Here is a 21454-nt window from a genome sequence, read left to right as displayed (position 1 = left end):
ACAGGTATACATCTATGACTTCTGACAGTTGAAGTGAAAAACAGTGATTATCTCTTTAGCATGGAGCCAGTTAGTGGGTGTGCTTATTAAGCAGCAAAACAACATTTTGTTCTCAAAGTTGGTGGAGCAGGAAACACAGGCAGGCATAAGAGTTGATTGAGAACGACATGGACTATGACTGTGTCCGAGAATCTCCAAAGCTACAGCTTTAAAAAGGGTTATAGCTCAGAACCTATCAAAAGTTGTCCAAGACAGTTAGGGTGGTGAGCTGGGTGGTAGATGACCAAGGCTCATTAATGCATGTGGGCAGGACTGGCCTGTGTGGAATGATTTAACTAAAAAGCTAATGCAGCCCAAACATCTAATAGATCAGTTGGAGTTCCCATTTTGACCAATTTGCTCTTCTAAAAGCACCAACAATTGGCATGTTGACCATCAGAATTGCACGATGGATCAACAGAACAATTTTTTACTAAAGTCAGAGAGGTTAGAGTTCTTGTCAATTGGCGTTTTGACTAAAGTCCAAAGAGACGGCGTCTCAGCTAAAGTTCTACAGCTTTTTATTTCTCTTTCTCACTGTTCATGTTTTAATGATGTTTTTTTAAAATCTCTTTCTCTTTCTACATGCTGTTTTTATTTTAATTATGTAAAGCACTTTGAAATGCCTTGCTGCTGAAATGTGCTATACAAATAAAATTTGATTGATTGATTGAACAATATGGCAACATAAAGGCTTTTTTGGGGGTAATCATTAACAAGTTATTTAAAGTTGCTGATGTGACTGACATTTTTAGGGCTTTTTTTCTTTAATAAGGCACAAAACAAGGGGTGTTAATATTAAAACAACACAACATATTTTCAAAGGATGTGAATACCAAAAAAATTCAGCATTTTCTTTTTCATTCTAAAGCAAATTTTGCACACTTTGGATTTTTATTTTCAAATAATGTCCTGACAAAATATAATATTCCCTCATAACGTATCTGTTTAAATGCAGTGGAGTTAAAATAATTTGTAATTGAAAAAATAAAAAAACAACAAATGCACAAAACTGCTTGGATCTGAGGCCTCGAGAGCCAATTTCATATTCACATCAGTCCTGCGTTTTCACTGAACCTGATCCTCAGCATCTCCCCAACCCAATGAAATTCAGATGAGCGGTCTTTTTTACTGCTCAAACAAAAGGCAGCTGTCGGCAACAAAAGCGTAACTGAGCTCATGCAAATATTTCAGGCACCTGCCCCTGACAGTATTTTACACCAGTTCAGACACTGAAGAAAGATATTACACACAGGACATTCTGCTGGGAAAATTTTTTTTTATTAATCAATGCAAAACCTCGTAGTGAATACATATTCAATAATTATTATGTCAGTGCAGCGACATAATATTCACTCACATAAAGGCACAAGAATATAAGAAGACTTTTCACATTTTAAAAATAATTAATGACTAAATAGCCTGATGTTTGTGGTTATTTTATTTCTGGGGTAATCATAAATAATTATTATTGCTCTGTCAAACTGCGAGTGTGTTCTGTAAAAAAGGGTCACTCCCTCGGTGAGGCGTCAAACAGTGACGATAGCCTTGCCGATGTTTTCTCCCTGCAGCATCCCCATGAAAGCAGCTGGCATGTTTTCAAAGCCTTTGGTGACGTGCTCCCGACTCTTCAGCTTCCCCTGCAGAGGCACAACGCAGACATTACGCTCACATGGAAGGACACGTGGCTTAAATATTCACGGGAAAAAAAACGAAAAGCAATAATACCTCTTTGTACCACCCCATCAGTTTCTTGAGCCCCTGTGGATGGTCGCTCTGCCACCTACTTTGCATGAAGCCTTCTATCTTAACCTGCTTCCAGTTTATGGTGGTTAGAGGGTATGGCCCTGGGAAAGATATACCCAACATTATAAAGCTGAAACATGAGCTGGATTCTGCACAATGCACAGCATTTATTGAACTTTAGCAAGGCCAGGTCGCCCTCTAGTGTACAAAACATGTAAAGATTTTGAAAAAACATGCAATGTACCAAAGTGTTGTCACATTTTGGTACATTACAACCACAAACTTTGACATGTCTTATTGAAATGTATGAGTATAATTAACTGTGACATAGAAGGAAATAGTAACACCTTTGAAGATTTTCATAAATAAAAATCTGGCGTGTTTTAGGGAAACGTCTCTTCAAGTTTTGAATATCCAGAGCAGAAATATTCAGCTCACTTTTCTTTGCAAAAACAGCCCAAGCTAGGTGATACCGAAACACGAGAGAACACCAGTTTTTAGGTGTAGCCACAACTTCTCACTTGGAAGATACTCTGAATAAGTTTTTATTTACCACTCCGTTTTGTAAAATATAGGTGAATGGACTTAAAAACAATGACGTTGCGTTCTATCTAAGCATAACAGAATCATAGAAAAGTGAAAAGATCTCCACCAAAATCCATCTATTGCTATTAAAATCTGATTAGAAAAAACAAACAAAGAAATCTGGAACTTTGGGATAAAAAATCAAAGTCATAACATATTTTTATCCATGATTGTACATGGCTTGTGTATAACGAACACGGGATCATTGGTCTTTATGATCCTGGTTGTTCACTAATCAAACCTTTAAGGCTTCGAAAGATCCTGTTATTTTCACAGGATTTTATTCAGAAGTATCAGAGCTAAAGGGCCGAATACTTATGAACTTCACACTTAAGTTTTTTTGTTTAAACAATTTGAAAAATATACACCAGTTGTGTTACCTTTTATTCACTGCGTTTTGTTGCTCTGTTTAATCAAATTCCAATAAAACACACTAAAGTTTAGGGTAGATTTAAGACAAAAACAACAAAAAAAAAAAAAAGCTTTAAAAGGTTATGAATATTTTTGAAGTTTCACCAGGGACACACCTGTTTGGTAAGCAGTGTCGTGGTACGTGGAGATGCCTCCGCACACAGCTATTCTACCAAACTCCTTCATCTGCTGCAGAGCAAATGTTGAAAACTGACCTCCAACCTAAAAACAAGACAAAACCACAACAAGTTACAAATAAGATTTCAAACAGGAGGAGTTTAAGGACATCTGGAGCTATACCAGCTTACATTTTCAAAGAAGCAGTCATATCCTTCAGGAGCAGCCTTCTTCAGCGCCTCCTCCAGGGAAGGGACAGTTTTGTAGTTGAAAGCCTCGTCAAAGCCCAGCTCTTTCAGGTAGGCCACTTTGGCGTCTGACCCGGCTGAACCCACCACCTTGCAGCCGTGGATCTTGGCGATCTGTCCCACCACGGTGCCCACGGCTCCGGCTGCGGCGTTCACCAGCAGAGTCTCGCCTTTTTGCGCTTTCAAAACGGCTTCGACGCCGTACAGAGCAGTCAGTCTGCAGACAGGAGAGAACGGGAAAACAGAGGTTTCTGAAATCTGAGTTTTTTCTGATATGCATAGAAGCTTGTAGATTTTTTTTTTTTTTTTTTTTCAGAACAAAGTTAGTCATTAAGTCCTACGGCGTGTGTTAACTGTATTTCTATTTAAACAGCAAACTAAGAACGTCTGACATTTTTGGTATGTAAACACAACAGCACGCGCTCTGATGAATGTTTTTAAGTTTACGAAACAGATTAAGGCGAGAGGCACATGTTTGGATCAGAATCCGGCAAAAATCGGTATCGGCCAGGAAAAGTCTGATCGGTGCAACTCTAGCTTACCATTATAATATAATACTATAATCCTGGCAGCCAGATCAAGTATTTCCATCGTACTCGTTTATCTTAAAACAAATGTAGTGAAGCCAACACCCATCTTACCCAGGCATGCCGATGGCACCCACAGCCAGCGACATTGGCACGTTCTTGGGCCAGTCAGCCATGAGGAGAGTGAGGTCCTTCCCATCACTGATGGCGTGAGTTTTCCAACCACAGCTACTCACAACGTGACTTCCCACAGGAAATGCCGAGTTTTTACTTTGGATCACCCTACGCAAAAATTAAAAAGAAAAGAAAAAACATTAAAAAAACAAAAAAAACAAGCCAGTTTTCTAGCAAGCAACTTCACTCAGTGTGGTGCCAACTTGACACATTTTTAAAACTTTTAAAACAGGAAAACTGTATGAATCAAAGTACCTTAAGATTCTTAATCTACAAATAACAGTAACCAGCAGTTATTGAACAGTGACTTCAGATCTATTCACATTGTACAATTTAAAACTACAACTTAGTTCAATCCAGCACTAGCTACACCATGTTGAGTTAATGGGGCTCATATTCATTAGTCAAAAATAGAGTAAGGCAAAAACAGACCTAACCAACACACAGTAGTGTAAAAAGTCAGACACTCTCATCTGGATGATACTCTACTCAACAGCTGTTTGGTTACAAATGATCAAAAGGATTTCGTGCCACTTGTTGCTTTTATTCAGAGTTGACCCCTAGATGTCTGCATCAAGAAATAATGGCCTCTATACGTGCAGCCTGCTGTACATGTCATCAAGTTTTGGGTCACGATTCTAAAAAAAAGGGATGTTTGACACAAAAAAAAGCAACGCCACACTGAAATATGGTGGTGGCAGCTTGACGCTCTGTCGGTTATTTATCTTCAAGCCAGAGAGCGGATGTAAATCCAACAGGAAATCCACAGATTCACCCGAATATGGCTGTGTAAATTAGAGGCCCACCCAATCTGACTGAATGCTGGAATTGAATGAGACGGTGCTTCAGCTAGGTACATATTAGTTTAGGTGTGTGCAAATTTATTGCATGCTTTATTGATTTATTATTTGCCTCCCATAACAGATTTGTTTGTCCAGAATATGTCTTTTTATGTTTTGAAGTCATTTATCTCATTTGACATTTTTACAGAGGTGCACACACTTTGTATGTCCACTGTTATGGACAAAGGAAACCTTTAGAAGTAGCATTTCCAAGAAGGAGAAGGCTATTATGACTTGTTGACTTAATCTACGCCTGCATTAAAGGTCAATCAATATAATCCTATAACAGATGGAACAGATTCCCTGATATGTTCTTCTGTGTGAGTAGCTATTGTTATACAGATTGCAAGGCTGGATAGCGATAAATTAAAAAGCATGTTATGGTAATAAGCTGTCTGCCAAGAACAGAAAACTGTGCTCAGCTTCCTACAAAGTTTAGAAATGTAATAACCAACTTTTGTTTCTTTTAAATGTATAACTTAAGCTATAATAGCATAGAATATAAACACGTCTATAGATATAAAATCTGCTATATCATTGCAATATTTTTCTAAAAATGTGTAAATCCAGTACTAGCTAGACTCTGCCGGAAATTAGCTTATTTAACATATTTTTTGTTCAAGACGGATGAGAATAGAATAAATATGCTACTACTAGAATAAGCCTGCAGCATGCGCTAAGGTTATATTTTTTTATACGAGGCGATGCCCCTTCACATAAATCATGCTGCCGCACTTAACGGCTTGCAAACAAAGGACTCTACTACGAGTCGCTCCTCCTTCACCTGATAAAAACCATGTTACACATGTTAAGCACCAGAAGTGGAAAGTTCAAAGCGTTCATTCGGGTCAGGTGTAGATAAATAAATAGAAATATCTTATTTTAGTGCATAAAAGCATTCATAAGAAAGAGAAGGAATATTTTAGTAATACAGTCCTTAAAATCCTCTGAGAAAGAAAAAGACTTTAATTTTGCTAAAAGCAAAACACTTGCAGGGCAACACAATGTGGAACAATTACTGGCATTACTGAACAATATACCTACTGTTCATGAATCAAAAACTTTGTATATGTAGGATGTAGAAAACCAATATCCTATTCTTGAAATAGGAAGTGAATATAATTTAAAGTTAATTTATGTACACATTTAAAATCTGTCAACAAAGGGCCTTTTCTGCGTCTAAGAAAGTTCTCCTTACTTTGCCACTTGAGTTCCAATCATAACATCCCCTTCCTTCATGTAGAGTTTGCTGAAAGGTCTGAATAAAAGAGAAATACAGACTTAATGCATGATACATAAATTATTCTGAGGTGATTTAGTAATAACTGGTAATACTGTCAAATCTGGACGCATGTTGTCATTTTACCTCATGTATGGATCCACACTGAGAAATACTGCTTCTATCAGCACCTCTGTAACAAAACCAAGATGGATCACATTTCGTTAGAATAAGCGACGTCAGAGACAAACAACTTTTTGCTGTTCTTCAGTCCTGCAGAGACAGAATGAGAAATCTATTCTTGCCTCCGTTTTTAGGCTCAGGCAGCTCCTCCACCTTGAGCTGGAAGTCGCTGTCCTTTGGGAAGCCATCGAAATGCTTGACCATAACCCATGACTTAGACTGAACCATGGTGACTTACTCAGGGCTGCGGAGAGAGATCAAACAGGTAGGATCATATCAAAGCAGTCGTAATTTATTGCCTGGTTAAAAATTAAAAATTCAAAGGCAGAATCAAAATCGTGTTTAGTTAACAGAATAAAAACTGAGATACAGGTGTTAAAACCCCCCAGCAAGAGGCCCATATTAAGCACTTATTTTACAGGTTGTACGTCAAAATATTGCGAACTATATTTTGTAGAGAAATCTAAATTTAACAGGTGACAAGATAGCACAAGCAACTTCAAAAAATGCTTCAATTAAAAAAGCAAAAACACTTCGCTGTACGTTTTAGTGTTTTTACCGACTTACCAGTAGTATTAGGAGTAGATATAGTCTCACAGAAGAGCTGCTAAGTAAGCAGAGGTTGTGAGATAAGTCAGATAGTAGCTGTATTTATTTGCAGCAAAGGGCGGAACACGAGAGTTTTCCCCACACAACTGTGATTGGTTGAATAGGCAGGTCAGCCCTTTACGTATGACGCAAAACGTCACGACGCTTAGTTTGGAAAGTTGGCGCGAGGAAGGCTGTCGTTGAAACTGTTAACGGATAAAATTGGATCATTTTGAGTCGAACTGTAAGTATTGAGTTCAAACAAAACCAAAGGGTTAAACTCATTATACCTGTCAAGCTAGCAGTACGTTCAAGCCACATACAGTCTCACGTGCTACAGCTGTCTTTTTGTAGCTTTCAAGCTAGTTGCCGAGGTTTGTTGCTAAACTCGTCATTACGACTTTTCATTTTCTTATAAATGGTGTTACTTTTATCGTTCGTAATACCTAATGTATAATAATTAGATGTTTAAATGTTTTGCTTGGAATATTATGCATGTTTTGACGTTAGTATTTGTGCTAACGCAGAGTTTTAATCGACTGCGTCATGTGAACAGCAGTTTGGCCGTGTTGTGTTAATGTAATGATGACTAGTTGATTCTATGACATTTACACATCTTATCGCCATGATACCGATAATATCAAATGTACAACATACAAAGACGCACTAACACCTGAATTGTCGTGTTGTTATACCTCTGACAGACTTAACTGGCCTTTGCATCTAGTGAAGTTTCAATTATATTTTTTTCTACAAAAGTATCAAACCTGCTAATTATCATAGGATGTAAAATCCTGTATTTTTATATTTTTAGTGACCTACTTAGGTGGTTATTATTATTCAGTGGAAAGGGTCAAACTTAGCATGTACTTAACTTTCATAGACAGTGAATGTAAAATTTGTAGATGCTCTCCAGTCAGTGGGCTACAGATGGAAATTGGCCATCTTTTACTTGATCATCTTAATTTAATCTTTAATAAACATGTGCTTAATCTAAATTCAAGAGGTCATTAATACATTTACTTATCTCAATGTCTCTTCTGACTGTCATTATTCTTGTTATGCATCGTGCTACTGGATGACTGACCAGCACAGTGTAAGGTTAAACATGTTAAACGGTGCCCAGTTTGTGGAGGCCCTGGGCCGTCTGGGATATCCTGGTGCAGCTTCACTGCAGGCTTCAGAGTTTGACTGGCTGTTTGACTGCGCCCCGGAGAACCTTCATTTCTTGCGCTTCGTCTGTCGCACCCTCAACCAAAGGAACGTTCTCGCCACAGAGGAGGCGGTTGCGTTTCAGGAGCTGCAGAACTCCGGCAAACATATCCTGGATGAAACATCCCTGGCGGAGGTTCTCAAAACCATAGGACCTTCTGATGGTAGCAGCACAAACATCCTGGGTCAACGCTCTTCGTCCTCTGTGTTTGCGGTTGAGGGGGATTTGGCCATAGAAGACTTGGAGGCTGAAATCCAGGCGCTGTGTAAAGAGAAGGAGTTAAAGCAGCGGCGCTACAACAAGCTGCAGGTAGCAGCCACATCCCAGGCGGATGTTGACCTGCAACTTGGTGCTGAGCTGGACCGTGCTACATGCAAGCTTAAGGAAGCTATTGCGTCGATTGGAGCAGAGAATGCTGACACCAACGCGGTGTTGCAAAACCTAACGGATGAGGTTGGCAGGCTTGGATCGTTCCTCCCTCAGCCAGAAGCTAGACAAAAAGCGGACCAGTTAAAGCCCTCCATTTCCCAAAAGCCGAAAGTTCTCCTCTCTCAGTTGTCTTTGGATCCCTACTTAAATCAAGAGGAGCTCAACACAAAAACGCTCACTGCCTTCACTCGGAAGCATTTTTTTCATGGCATATCAGACATTGTCGAGACGTCATGTTCTGAGCACTTCCAGGTCCTTGACCTCAGCTCTTATGGAGATGAAAAGGAGAAGAATACTCACTGTAAAAGTGGATCAGGTCGCGTGGTTGAGCACAGGAGGACAGAAATGGCTCGACTTCAATGGTCACATATTGTGGCTCAGCACCAGCTGATGCAGGCTTTGGCAGAAGAGAAGGCAGTCAAGGCTGGCTTGGACTGGCTCTCAGAAAAGGCTTGTCATACAAAGGTAAGATAAATTAATGCAATGTGCTGTAAACAAATTAATACTTAAGCTTTGCTGATCCTGATTTGTCTTTAAAACATACCTTTGTGTCTGTTATTGTCATCCTCGTAGAGCATTTCAACCTCTTCCTCCCTGCACATGCGTGATGTCGTTACTAAGAAAGAGCTGCGAGCTGTGGAGGCTGAGCTGGAAGCGCTGCTTAATGGACCGGTACCGTCAGCTCTCAGAGAGTCGGCCAGGCTGCTGAATGTTCCTGTGGTGAGGGGAGACCTGGCACTGCAACTTGCCAGGCAAAACTACTACACTTCTAGGCAGGACCAGGTGAGTTGCTAAATATACTGATTTCACATTATTGAACACTTTGAGAGGGTCAGTGTACTCTGAAATACCATATTAGGATTCGTGGGAATTGAGAATCTGTCTGGCAACAGATTCTCAATTCCATTGATATCTAGATCTGTTAGATTGAATGTGCTTTGATCTCAGCTTTTCGATCTTAACTCTGGTTGCATGTTTAGAGTCTTTGTCCTGCTGGAAGGTGGACCTTCACTGCAGTCTGAAAGTCTTTTTGCAGTTTCTAACAGGTGTTCTGAAAGCTTTGTCCCGTGTTTAGCCATATGTTATCTACTGTATCATCAACTTCCCTGTCAAAATAAATTGAAGCTCTGCTAATTTGTGACACTAGAAATGTGCTTCACAATTTAATAACTGCATCAATCTCATCGCGTAGGTGCGTGACTACTTACTTCGTCAGAAAGCGTCCTTTGACTTGCTCCTCTTGGCTCATGAGCTGGAGCTGAGAAGGTGGAAGTGCTGCCAGAATCAACTGATGGAAATTGACAGCAGACTGTCGGAGGAAGACAAGGCAGCATCTCTGAGAATAGAGTCACTGGCTCACCCAGACCTGGCTATCAACCCGAGACCCAACCCAATCATCAGCTCCAAGGATGTTGCGTTATGCAGGTAAGACTTTTTCTTAACAGTTTGAGGGAGAAAAGGATCAGTGGCCAGAGTGTGAAATACAGTGTGGATACGTCAGTCTTCACTTGCTAAACTGGACGGAATTAAACAACGTTGCAAAAAACATGCAGAATTTCAGCAAAACTAAGCAAAAAGTGTGTTTTATTTTCTAATCTTTGCCTCAGGAGTTTATTTCTGTCTCTGCCTTTGACATTTGCTTTAGAACATCTTTTAAGCAGGGATTTTAGTTTTAAGTGTCAGGATTTTGCTGAGTATCACTCAGTTTCTTCTTTAAATCCCATTTTTCTTCTGGTAGATGTAAAAATAACCATTTGGTAACATGTTTGGTACTAGCCTGTGCAATTCTGTGCTGCTGCAACTACAGCTTTTCCTTGCTAACCACAGCTTGCCTTTTAACAAATGACATCTCATTTTTATATGTTGGTTTTTCTTCTCAGACTTCTTCAGATCCTTGACCGTGACTCAGACCGCGGTCGATCAGAGCCTTTTCGAACGTACGAAGGTTTGGATCAAGCGGCCCAAAACCTAAGGACCAACATCCGGCTGAGCCGAGACTCATTAGCCGGTGCCCGCCGTGAACAGCACTACATGGCAGCTCGTCTGTACAGCGACTGCGAAGCGCTCCACAGGGCCACATACACTGAACTTCAGCAGTTGCTCTTGGGCCCGCAGGTACGTCCAACGGCCACTGCAGACCAGGACTCCCTTTGTCCCAATGCACAGGTGGGTGTTTTTCTTTTCACTACTCTTGATCTGCCATGCTTTGTACCCAGCTCTTAACGTGAGTCATTTTACAATCATCGGTCACTCTGGGTGAGGGAAGCTGGTAGCACTATTCTTTTTACTGGCACCTGTGTGATGCAGTGTCACGCTTTGGGTTATAAAGTTCTGCATAGTAAGGGAGTTTCTAGAGAAAATCTGTGTTACTTCTGTTAAACATATAACCAAGTTCCTGAATTAATCGGTATAATTAATTACTTTACTGAGGAATGAGATCTTTATTTGCCCCTAGAATCATTGTTTGGAATAACTAACTAGTTAATTAAATATTAATTAAGATTTAGTACAGTCTTCTTGTTTGCCAGAACGTAGTAGTAAAATGGCTTGAATAAGTGATTGTTCATCTTTTTATTGTCTGGACCAACTTTGCAATGACCGTAATGGGGAGAGAGAACATTGCAGATCTATGTCAAAAAGATTTTATTTTCCTGACACGCCAAGCTGTTTTAGATAACAAATATCCTTGAAACGTGGACATTGTATTGCTTAGTAGTGGTGAGTCATCAGTTTTGTTGGCATGTGTTACTGAGCTGCATTTGGAGTATTTTCTGCCATGTCATGAATGGGTTGCCATCAGGCTGCCTTCTGGACGAAGAACACACAGGAACTAAGATGTGTGTGGAAAACTTGCAGTTAGAAAAACACTTTTTTTGTGTTTTCAAATAAAATAATAGGGTAGTTAACAGCCCATGTAAAGTGGTGAATGTGTAACATTTGTTTAGAGAAATACTTGTGAAAAACCTAAAACAATTTTTTAAAATGGTTTGATTAGATTGATCCTTATGTGCTTTTACTTTCTCATCCGGCTTTCCTCCCCCTCGACAGGAACTGACACTGAAACTTGTAGAAGTCGATTCTCAGTTGAAGAATCTGCAACAGGTGATGCAGGAAATCCTGGGAGAAGTCAAAGCAAAGCGCTCTCAGCTCGAACGCAATCCCCTGCTCCGGCGGGAAAGGGAATTGTACGTTTTCTTCCACTTGGATGCACGACTTCTGCAGAAAGTAGTGGAAGATCTGGAGAACAAGATGCCAATCAGAGGAGACCAGTGAAACCATGAGGAGCTCTTCCAGCTGTCTCAGCTCCTCCTCTGCTCCTGCTATGACAATTAGGACTTATTACTCTTTTGGATGATAGATATGACTGTATTGGAAGTTTGAACCACTTTTCTTTTGTGAAGGCGATAATGATTAAATTGGGGAAATTGAGTAGTTCTGTTAAAATATTGTGGTATTTCTAAAAAACTTTGTTTCATATTAAAATCCTCCTGTTATCCTATTCTACTTGTTTGTGTTTATCTGTTAAATAAAATTCAGTTGAATCAACATGGAGTGTTAATATTATAATTTTGTTCCCGCATATTTTTATTTTTATTTTTAGATCTCTGAAATTCTGCTTTAGACCAGGTCTGTGCAGCACTGAAATTCATTTCTTGTCCTTTTTGCCCTGTAAAAGCTACAGCCACAGGAAGCAGACGCTGTAGGGAGGAGATGGAGCAGTCGAGCAGCAGGTTGTACGCTGGTCCACTCTCCCAGGCAGCCCTGAAGATCCTGGCAGCTCTACGGGCCGAGAATCAGGATCAGCACAGGGGCAATCTCCACTCCTCCAGCAGTCGCAGGCAAAGTCAGTCAGAGTAGAAATTAGCATTAAGTTGGTGTGCAAATAACATTTTCTATCCATTTCGAGTCCCTGCCATAACTTTTTGTTTGATGTTTTAGCCCACATATGATTACTAGTACTTGAAGCACCATCATTATTTGACAAGTCATCCCACTTGTACATTTTGTAGACGTTTGTGATGAAACAAGGCAACTGCATAATCAGTACAGAAATGCTTTTGCTCATTCTGACCTACATACAAGTCATAAACTGTTATGTATTTGGATTTGCTTACTCTGTGTTTTTATGTTAGTGGAAAGGTGTAATTACACCCATGTGGAGTCATGGACTCCAAGCAGCTGCAGTCAGTCGGAAAGTAAAGACACTTTCTCCTGTTGGTAAGTCAGATTAAATTGTGTCTCTTGACAAATATAAACATAAATAAATATATTTTATTAGTCTGCACCTCTCTAAAAAGATGGCCTTTGGGTAATCCGGCCATGACTCAGCAGAGCAGAACCTGGCTGCATATGAGAAACATAAACTACTAGAGCCCATTAGATTACTCATTGTTGACCATAAAATACTTAGCTAGACCAAAGTTCAGTGATAACTGCTATCAACTCTTTTCATACCATGTCCAATGTCAATATAGAGCTCAAATATTGCAAAGTCATGATGGGTAGTTTTTTTTTTTTTTTTTTGCTGCGTCACCAACCTAGATTTTATTTAATAGAACAACATAAAGTAGTGTCTTCCTGTGAAGTGGAAGGAAAGAAAATATTTTCAAAATGTGTGAGTAAAAAGAAGTAGTGTGGTGAACATTTGTAGCCTCTTTTCTCAATTCTGTTAGATTTACTGTTTGCAACAAGTAGCTGCATGTTATTGTATGTTTTAACTAGGTTTGCACATCTTGGTCCATCATTTACACAGATTCTTCTTTGTGACATACTAGAGAGGACAGAGAGCATTTGTGACTATACAACAAATTTCAAGACTTGTCAGCTGGGTTTATGTCTGGACTTTTCCATTTTCACACTTTAACATGCTTTGATTTAAACCTTTGCATTGTAGCTCTGGCTGTATATCTAGGATCATTTTCTTGTTGGAAAGGAAAACCTTTTGGGTAGTCTCAGGTTTTTCTACTAAGATGAAAAACATTCCACATCATCAAGCTTCATCATGTGGGGCTGGTGTGCTGTATTTTCAAACACAGCATTTTATATGAAGGCCAATATCAATTTTATCCTGATCTGATAAAAATTATTGTTGGGGCCAGGTCCTGGTAAGTTTGCAGCTATGCCACTCTTTCCATTTTCAGATGATGTATTGAACAGAGCACTATGAGATACAACAGCCTGAAGTCTCTTCACAGAACACCTGCATTTATACTGATATTAAAATATACAGAGCTGGATTCTGGTGTCTAATTAAAGAACAAAGTTGCTCTGGATTTTATCAAGAGGCATCAAAGTGATAGCAGGATGGAGAAGAAGACAGACTACAGTAATTCATTCACTTGTTTGTCAAAAAGCACAGCTCGATTTATTGGTCTATCTATGTTCCTATGGTGATGAGATGTGGATCATATCTGACAGAATGGGGTTCCTCCTAGAGGTGCCCTACTGCAATCCTCGAGAGCTGCAATCCTGTTACTTTTAGATGTATTTCTTCTCTTAACACACCTGAATCAAATGGCTGATAAAAATCACATCATTTTCTTTAAGCTTCACGAAGATATACTTCTTTGCATTGATCTAACACCTCAAATCTGAATAAAATATATTGAAGATTGTCGTTGGGAAAGCTCAGCACTTTTTACCGGCCCTATTATGTCATAACTAGGGTTCATAGATAAGTTATATTGCTGTGTAGTATTGTGATAACGCACAATGTTAGAAGACCTACAAATATTCTTCTGTGTTGCTGCGATCCAGGCCTATCTGTGACCATAACTCTACCAACGAGACACAGAGTCGTCAGACTCCTGCCAATGTTCAGGCCTCTCTCCAGAAGAAAACTCCTCAGGCGTTCCCCTTTCACCAGCGTTTCCAGACACAGATCTCCCACAGATCGTGCCCAGACCCCCCGGCTCACTTGCACAGACAGGTGGTGTCATCCTCTCAGGAGACAGAATCATCCTCCTACCAACACAACACATTTTCCTTTCCTCTCCAACTACCAAACTGTCTGTCTGATCAACAAACTTCCCCCTGCAACAGGTAAGAAGCAGAGAAAGTGAACCATACAGTTGCAACGCTCAAATCTCCATGCCAATTGTTTTTTGTCTCCCAAAGATCTGCAGGTATATTAAAGCCAGCTTTCATGCTCAGTCAATTCAAAGACGTCGAAGGCCCCGATGAAACGTTTCCCTCGACAACAGAGCAGCCTGATTCTCATTCTGCAGCTTGTCACACGCTATTACCCTTCTCTGACGAACGTAAAGAGACAGTGAACTCATCAAGTGCACATAACGAAGACGAAGCTATCTGGGATGTTGGTGCCGATGAGGCAGAGAGCCTTGAACTTCCAGGCACGAGAGTAAAGTGGATAGAGAGTGTGTCTAACCTCTCAGAAGAGGCTGCCGGTGGTGTAGATAAACATCAGCAATCAGAGCTGAACACAACTGAAACTAAAAGGGGCCACTTGCCTCCCATTGACTTTGTAACAAAAGACGTGGGCCAGACGGTGGCTGATACAGCGGAGAGGAGACTCTCAGAGGGACCACTAGTTCAGTCTGAAGCCACTACATTTATCCTGGAGGACAATAGTGCTCACGACCTGGAACGGTTCGGCCTGGTAGCCGTGGCGGTGGAAAGCAGGACAGAAACAGACTATGAGGGAAACATTGAACACAAGCTGCTGAACTGCTTTGCTACTAAAGACACAGATTCACACAGAATAAACACAAATGTGCAGAAGTTAGAGGAAGTTAGAGTTCTGCCTAAATCTGCAGGTGAGTTTTCTTGCGTTCTTATTCGTCATTTATTGTTTAATTTTCCGTTTTCAGTTTCCTCTATGTATTTACATTTCTATAAAATCATGCTTAGTAGCATCTTAAATAGACGAGTCATCATCCATTTATTCCTGAGTATTGAATAATTTTACATATGCTGGTCACCACCAGAGGGTGCTACAGTCCTTCTGTAAATGCATGCTTTCATCCACATATGAAAAATATAGCACATTACCATAAAAATTCAACTGAGAATATGTTTGGTTCAATTAGGCACTGCAAGAATTAAATATTTATATAGTATGGATAAAGTTTTGATCCTACTTTTTGGGAGGGAACAGAATCTTAAAAATGCAATTTGGAGCTCGAAGTTAATGGCATAAAAATATTTTTTCATATCCCACAGTAGGGAAATTCATAAAAAATATGGCTAGTTTTACATTGGACTGTGAATAATGTAGAATATAGTCTGTGTAGTCTGGAAACGTATTGAATTTTGTTTTGTATTGTCTAGGTTTTGATACGTACAGAAAACAGAAAATGAAAAAAAATGTTATTCTTAGACTGTATCAGCAAAACCATTATTTAAAAGTTCATCCATCCAATTAATCTATCTGTGGTTTTTGCTACTTCCATGTTTAAAGACTGACCTTTTTAAAAATTGTGTTTATTTTCTTGTTTTTGTTGCTATAATTGAACTGAGAATTCTGGAAATATGAATCCCGCAAAGTACAAAATTGTAACAAGGAAAATGTGCTGGAGCCCTGGGAAAAGTAAAAGTTTTTACTTTGTTGGCAAAGAAAGAGAATTTAAATGTACTTTAAATTTGCAAATAGAAATGAACTAAAAATTGATTGAACATTAAGATGCTCGTTTATTTTGCTCTACGTTTGCAGACTAAACAAGAAGGAAGTAGATGGCGCATTAAGAAGTGCCTTATCAATTTTTCTTATTCATCCTGTATTGTAGAGCAACCAATCAAGCCAATAATAGTGTTTTTGGACTGTGGGAGGAAACGAAGAGAGACAACCCACGCATGCACCAGGAGAACATGCAAACTACACACTGGAAAAGCTCAAGCTGGGACCAGTATCATCTTACTTTAAGGCAACAGTGCTAACCAGCTTTAGTAATAATAATAAAGTTTGAGGGAGATGTTGCAGAGAAATACAAAAACATTTGAACTCAAACATCACTGCAACTCCGCCATCTTCCATTCTGCTGAGTGGCAGCGATGGCATGTCAGTGCTGGGGAAACATCTCTGACATAATGTTGTGCTCACTCAGTTTTCAGCTGCATGAAGGAGCTTGAGTCTAAGATGCACAGACAGTGCTGAATCAACAGACACACAAACTCATGCATAGATTCCCCATCAGCAGCAAGCAGGTTGATATAATCCTGGCAGAGCGCCCTCTGTCGCACTGTGCTGACGCATTCGGCTGTCTATGGCCTCGTACATGCTTACTAAAAAATACGCTTGCACAAGAGAATAGATTTATTGATTCATGATGTGCAAGAGAAGTGATGATCTGATTTTTTAAAAACGCTGTCACTCGCCTTCTTCCAGAGGGCTCGGATGGTGAGCGATGTCTTGTACCAACGCTTTCCATGGAGTTCGAGCCGCTTGGGTCAGAGTTCAGACCTCTTGATTGTCCCGACAACCAGCAACCTCATGGCGATCTGCAGGTGAGTCTCAGTGGAACAAAACAGAAATCTGAGACGATGCAAAATTTGATGAAAATGCTTTTTTTAATCAGGTGCTGAAATTCCTAGTGAAAACTTTCAGTTTGGGAAAATAAGGCGAAAAGCAGTTTATTAGGGACTTTCTCACCTTTTTCGTAGAGACTTACTCAACCACTACCTCTGCCTCTTAATCCATGTTCTGGAGACACTTGTTACTGTTACTGCAGGCATCCAAGAAGTCCTTAAATTTTAATCGCTGCTTTCAGCAGGGGATTAGGTCTCTGTGTCTTCACACACTGACAAATTAATCTGTCTAGCATGAAATTGGGAAGTAGAGGAAGTGTTTCAGCACACAGACAACTGAAGGCTCTTTGCTAAGCTGTAAAAGTTCACCAAAAGTTCTTGAAAAGCTGCCCCAACGTTATTTGGTGCTGTTGTCCTTTGTGATAAGGACTACAAAGTCCTTATAAAAGGGTGGGGCTTATGTGGCTCTACAGATAAATCGGTGGATCAAAGACGTGGGAGTGGGTGGAAAAGATGGAGGGAGGAAGGAGATTACAGAAAGAGGTGCAAGGCGATACTGTATTGGTACAAGCAGCAGAGGATGTTCTCTCCCTCTCTTCTCATTCACTCTCTCACAGCTTCGTTCGCCTGGCGCTCGGCTACGGGCCATGGCCTGCCTTGGTTTTCTATCTATATCCTGTAGCACAGCACCCGGGGGAGGTTCATGACTTTGTCAGCAGGAAAACGGGCTGTGTTTACAGGGAAATCAGGAAGATTCTCCTCAGGGAGCTGATTCACAGGAATGCCTGTCCACCGAACACTTTTGCTGACAACCGTACAGAATTTTGCACCTTCATCCACTTGCTCATTATATTCTCCGAAAGTCATCACATCTCTTTTATGTCTCTTGGAGAATTTTAGAGACTTTATACGAATAATTAATTGTAATTTATTATCAGGAAGCTTCTGTAATTAACTCCTTACTACTGCAACAATCACAATATTGAATCATGTAATTTAACTAACAAAACAGGAAAAGCAAACTTTTCCTGAAAAAAAAAAAGTGGGAACAGATGGGGTTTGGTGTTGTGTATGAAGGTGACCTTGTGACCCTGTCCCAGCTTCAGGCAGACTTCTCAGACGAACAACATCTACGCTGTCTGACTTTCAGTCTGGGAAGCAGTGCTGAGGGCTGAGTCCCACATTCATTTTTTTTTTTACCCTTCCTTAGTTAGGTAACATCTGAAGACAATGGATGACACTGCATTTTATCTATTTCAGGATGAATGCAAATATGCTTTTTTTTTGTGATTACTTGTTAAAAATTATTGAAAGGCATGAACAATTTACTCCCATTTCACCATAATGTGCTGTTTTTGTGCATCAAAGATATTAACATTTGTGGACTTAATAAAATGTGAACAGGTTCCAATGGTTTTCATATTTTTGCAAAGTACTATATGTTCATCTATAAAGTGTCTTTATTCTTCATTCTTTGTGGATATTCTTTGTGCAACATATAAGATCTTCATAAACACTCATTCTGTTTTTTGTTTTTTTTGTGCTTTGCTTTCTTTTACTGTTTTCTGCTCATCTTTGGTGAAGACCAAGAGAAAATCAGACGTGGTCCTGATCCCGGAAAGGTCACAAAACTCCTCCTTGCCCCAGGACTTGATCACGAATACAACATCACTTGACAAAGAACTATACACAAAACAACAGACTTCTGGGATTCACTCGCATCATCCTCCATCCTTTCCCCAAAAAAGAAGATGTGAGGTTTTCCAGCATCAATGTGTAAATCTATCCCTCAAGAGCCACAAAAAAAGTTGCCCTCCAAAGTGGGAACTGCCTCATTCCTCACCACAGACAGTGGTGGAAGGAGGCGTCGGCAAGGTGAAGAAAATCAGACTTCAACCATCCATTTCTGGATGCCCAACATCATCAGAAGAACAGCAGGTTAAAATCACTCCGAAGACGGATGTTAGGTTTAAAATCCCTAAACAATCGCATGTTCTGGAGCAAACTGGGCCCATTAGTCAGAGCAAACTGGAAAAGTCCTCCAATGAAATGGGAACGATTGGGCCCAAACAGAAGCTCTTTGCAAAACTATGCAAACACAGGTTGGCCAAATTGAGGATTGATCCAGCCATCGTTGGTCTAAAAGGTTTTCATGACGTGGTTACGACTAGTGAGCTACAAGCTCACTCCAAAGCTGGCTTACAACCTACAAGCCTGACATCTGATGGCAGAATAAAGGATTCTGGGAGGCTGAACCCAGAGGAGAGAGTGGAGATGCTGCAGCAGGCTGGGCAGGCGGAGGCGGTGGTGCTAACCATGATGTTTCAGGATGGAGCAACCCAGTTAGACCATGAACAGGTGAGTGGACTCTAGTGGCCTGTACGCTGAGATTGCAAGGTAGGTCACTGGTCCTGAACATTAGCGTTACATATAATTGGCTTGAGGTTTTTGCTCTATTTGGTTAAATTCAACATGAGTCAATGTATTAAAGCAGTCAGAGTAACTGCTGTTAATACAATGCATTTCTCTGCATTTTGTAACTTTAGTCATCACAGTTACGTGTCAACTTAAGGATTTCTTTTAACAAATGGATAAGGCAAATTCATAAATAAAAAGGCAGTCAAACTGGATTTCCACCTTTAAGTTCCAACTTCAGGGAGAGGGACTATTCTGTTCATTTCTCCAACTAGAAACTCAGTAAAATCCCAGAAATGTGTTTATTACTTGTTTTTAAAAGTTAAACACCTGGTCTTACCAGTACAATAATTTGTTTTAAAGCCTTTTTGACACATGCCTGCTGTTCTGTTTGACATGCTCTTTTCTGATTCCTGACATAGAAGCTCGCCCCAGCAGTGTGCGGCCTCCTTGTGCTGATGAAGAATGATCTTTGCTGCGCCACACCTTGTTGGTCACTGGGGCCGAATGACAGCCTGGTCTACTTAAAACTAGAGCACAACCCTCCGTGGGCACAACAGCAACTTCAGCACACTCAGCAGACTTTTACCAGGTCTGTCTGTCTGTCTGTATGTATGAGAGAAGCCTTTGTACGACAAACAGCTTCGCTGTAAATCTCGATTAGTTTGCATCTTTCATAAACACGATGAAGTCCTAAAAGTGTCTTTATAATTGTGTGCCACAGAGATATGATACTATGTGTGCTGTCAAGGTCTAAACTGGTGGTTTGCTACAAAGCCAAGGATTTTCTTCGTACAGTTCTGCTGGTATACAAACAGGATCTAAGCTGGAAACGAGGTATAGCTCTTGAGATGACGCATCTTCACACTCTTCTCACACCACAACTTGTGCGTTCGTTTTCAGCTTCAGCTGCCTTCAGGGATCGTTGTGTATCTTCACACGTATAGGCTTGTTAAAGTTTATGATGATGTTTGGAAGAATTTTCAGAAAAAATTAACATCAGCTTTTAAGTGACATATATTTACTTCTGAGCGCACCTTATAAGGAGCACATCTTGTCCTCCTACAGAGAGATTTGAGCTATAGGAGGATGACTAGTTGGAGTTTAAACAAATACAAACAGCTGCTTACATTATAGCAGACAGATGAAGTGACTCTTTATTTATTTGTCTTTTGTTTTCCTTGGTAGTTTCCTATTTTATTTCCTATTTTTTTATTTTCCTATTTATTTATAATCATTTTACTTCAATTATTTTTGTCCAACATAACATTGGTTCTTTCAATGTAAATTAAATGACATCACATATTGTGGCTGCATAATACATTTTGCTTCCTTTGAATGGAACAAACTCAGGCTGTTTCTGTAATAGTTCTCCAAACACTTAGCCAACCCTTTCTAGACGAGGCCTATTCAGTTAATTCTACCAATCTCTTTTCATATTGGCCTACGCCGTGTGATGTTCTTTTCTTTGTGCTTTCATTTTTACTGTTTGCAGTGGCAGGTTGTCAGATCCAAGATCCACAGGTTTCAGGGTGGCTGCTGGATCCCTCTGATCCCTCCTCCTGCTTCAAAGACCTGCTTAATAAACACTGCAAAAAGCCACGTGCAACACCTTCCCTGAGTCCTGACAAGGTTAGCCAAATGTCACTTAATTAGCTTCTGAGCACAGCAAGTGGTTGAAAGTCACTGCACTGTACTTCTGGAACTGTCAGAGGATCTTGTTTATGCTATGTTTCCATTCAGAGACAGTACTTCTCACTAAAATGTGTACTGCACTTGTCTTAAAGTGGAACATTTGGATCAAGATAAATCTAACTTTTTGGATTTATGAGGGATCTGAAGGTCAAAGTGACATTAGCTAACCTGAAAAACATACTGACTCCATTCTTTACTGTTAATTATGGATCATCTGGCTGGGAAAAAGACGAACATAAAAACTTAAATGTATCAGAGCATTGCAGAGGTCCTAGAACGACAGAGATTTCATTTATAGAGGTACAACAAACACAAAAGATGAATGTTTTAGTAAGTTTGTTGAGTTTACTGAACCCAGAGTGTAGAATCTGAATTTTAAAGAACAACCTCATGAAACATTTTGGGGATGTTTGGATGCATTTTCAGTTTAGGTTTAATTATCCCAGAGCTTGATTGAAATAGAGAGTAATTAAGGCAGCGACACACAGACATAATGGCCTCTTTACCAAACTAATAAACACCTAGGATAAAACCATTTT

At 39.9% G+C, this 21454-nt stretch overlaps 3 protein-coding genes across 4 annotated transcripts in view; 2 read left to right on the top strand and 1 right to left on the bottom strand.

Moving 5' to 3' along the window:
- Nucleotides 1-1301: 1301 nt before the first annotated feature.
- LOC103145969 (prostaglandin reductase 1-like) lies at nt 1302-6751 on the bottom strand. The gene is made up of 9 exons (XM_007563651.2): nt 6659-6751; nt 6214-6335; nt 6056-6101; nt 5888-5947; nt 3788-3955; nt 3090-3363; nt 2898-3003; nt 1768-1886; nt 1302-1679 (listed from the first exon to the last, which is right to left on the bottom strand). Exons 2-9 carry the CDS (start codon nt 6317-6319, stop codon nt 1569-1571), a joined length of 990 nt encoding a protein of 329 aa, XP_007563713.1. The 5' UTR covers nt 6320-6335; nt 6659-6751; the 3' UTR covers nt 1302-1568.
- An 87-nt stretch (nt 6752-6838) lies between these two features.
- The window catches only part of poln (polymerase (DNA directed) nu), a 51081-nt gene continuing 36465 nt past the window's right edge, over nt 6839-21454 (top strand). For both annotated transcript variants that reach the window (XM_016677180.1, XM_016677181.1), the window contains exons 1-10: nt 6839-6923; nt 11998-12165; nt 12455-12539; nt 14079-14363; nt 14439-15097; nt 16666-16784; nt 18390-19163; nt 19643-19812; nt 19945-20057; nt 20716-20852. In XM_016677180.1, the coding sequence (XP_016532666.1) occupies nt 12033-12165; nt 12455-12539; nt 14079-14363; nt 14439-15097; nt 16666-16784; nt 18390-19163; nt 19643-19812; nt 19945-20057; nt 20716-20852 (2475 nt within the window). In that variant the 5' untranslated portion in view covers nt 6839-6923; nt 11998-12032. The remainder of the gene's footprint in view (nt 6924-11997; nt 12166-12454; nt 12540-14078; nt 14364-14438; nt 15098-16665; nt 16785-18389; nt 19164-19642; nt 19813-19944; nt 20058-20715; nt 20853-21454) is intronic.
- On the top strand, nt 6940-11867 carry haus3 (HAUS augmin-like complex, subunit 3). Its single transcript, XM_016677182.1, has 6 exons — nt 6940-7053; nt 7770-8786; nt 8895-9104; nt 9514-9746; nt 10202-10487; nt 11370-11867. Exons 2-6 carry the CDS (start codon nt 7788-7790, stop codon nt 11592-11594), a joined length of 1953 nt encoding a protein of 650 aa, XP_016532668.1. The 5' UTR covers nt 6940-7053; nt 7770-7787; the 3' UTR covers nt 11595-11867.

The sequence above is a fragment of the Poecilia formosa genome, unplaced genomic scaffold (assembly GCF_000485575.1).
Source record: "Poecilia formosa unplaced genomic scaffold, Poecilia_formosa-5.1.2 Scaffold149, whole genome shotgun sequence".
Lineage (NCBI taxonomy): Eukaryota > Metazoa > Chordata > Actinopteri > Cyprinodontiformes > Poeciliidae > Poecilia > Poecilia formosa.
This window is presented reverse-complemented; position numbering and strand designations above follow the sequence as displayed.

Excerpts from the sequence above, each read along its gene's own strand:
- LOC103145969 (XM_007563651.2), bottom strand. The coding sequence starts at position 6,319 with ATGGTTCAGTCTAAGTCATGGGTTATGGTCAAGCATTTCGATGGCTTC. Across the intron at positions 3,956-5,887 it reads ATTGGAACTCAAGTGGCAAA|GGTGATCCAAAGTAAAAACT; the intron begins GTAAGGAGAACT and ends ATTTTTGCGTAG. Across the intron at positions 3,364-3,787 it reads GGTGCCATCGGCATGCCTGG|ACTGACTGCTCTGTACGGCG; the intron begins GTAAGATGGGTG and ends TCCTGTCTGCAG.
- haus3 (XM_016677182.1), top strand. The coding sequence starts at position 7,788 with ATGTTAAACGGTGCCCAGTTTGTGGAGGCCCTGGGCCGTCTGGGATAT. Across the intron at positions 9,105-9,513 it reads ACACTTCTAGGCAGGACCAG|GTGCGTGACTACTTACTTCG; the intron begins GTGAGTTGCTAA and ends CTCATCGCGTAG. Across the intron at positions 10,488-11,369 it reads CCCTTTGTCCCAATGCACAG|GAACTGACACTGAAACTTGT; the intron begins GTGGGTGTTTTT and ends CCCCCTCGACAG.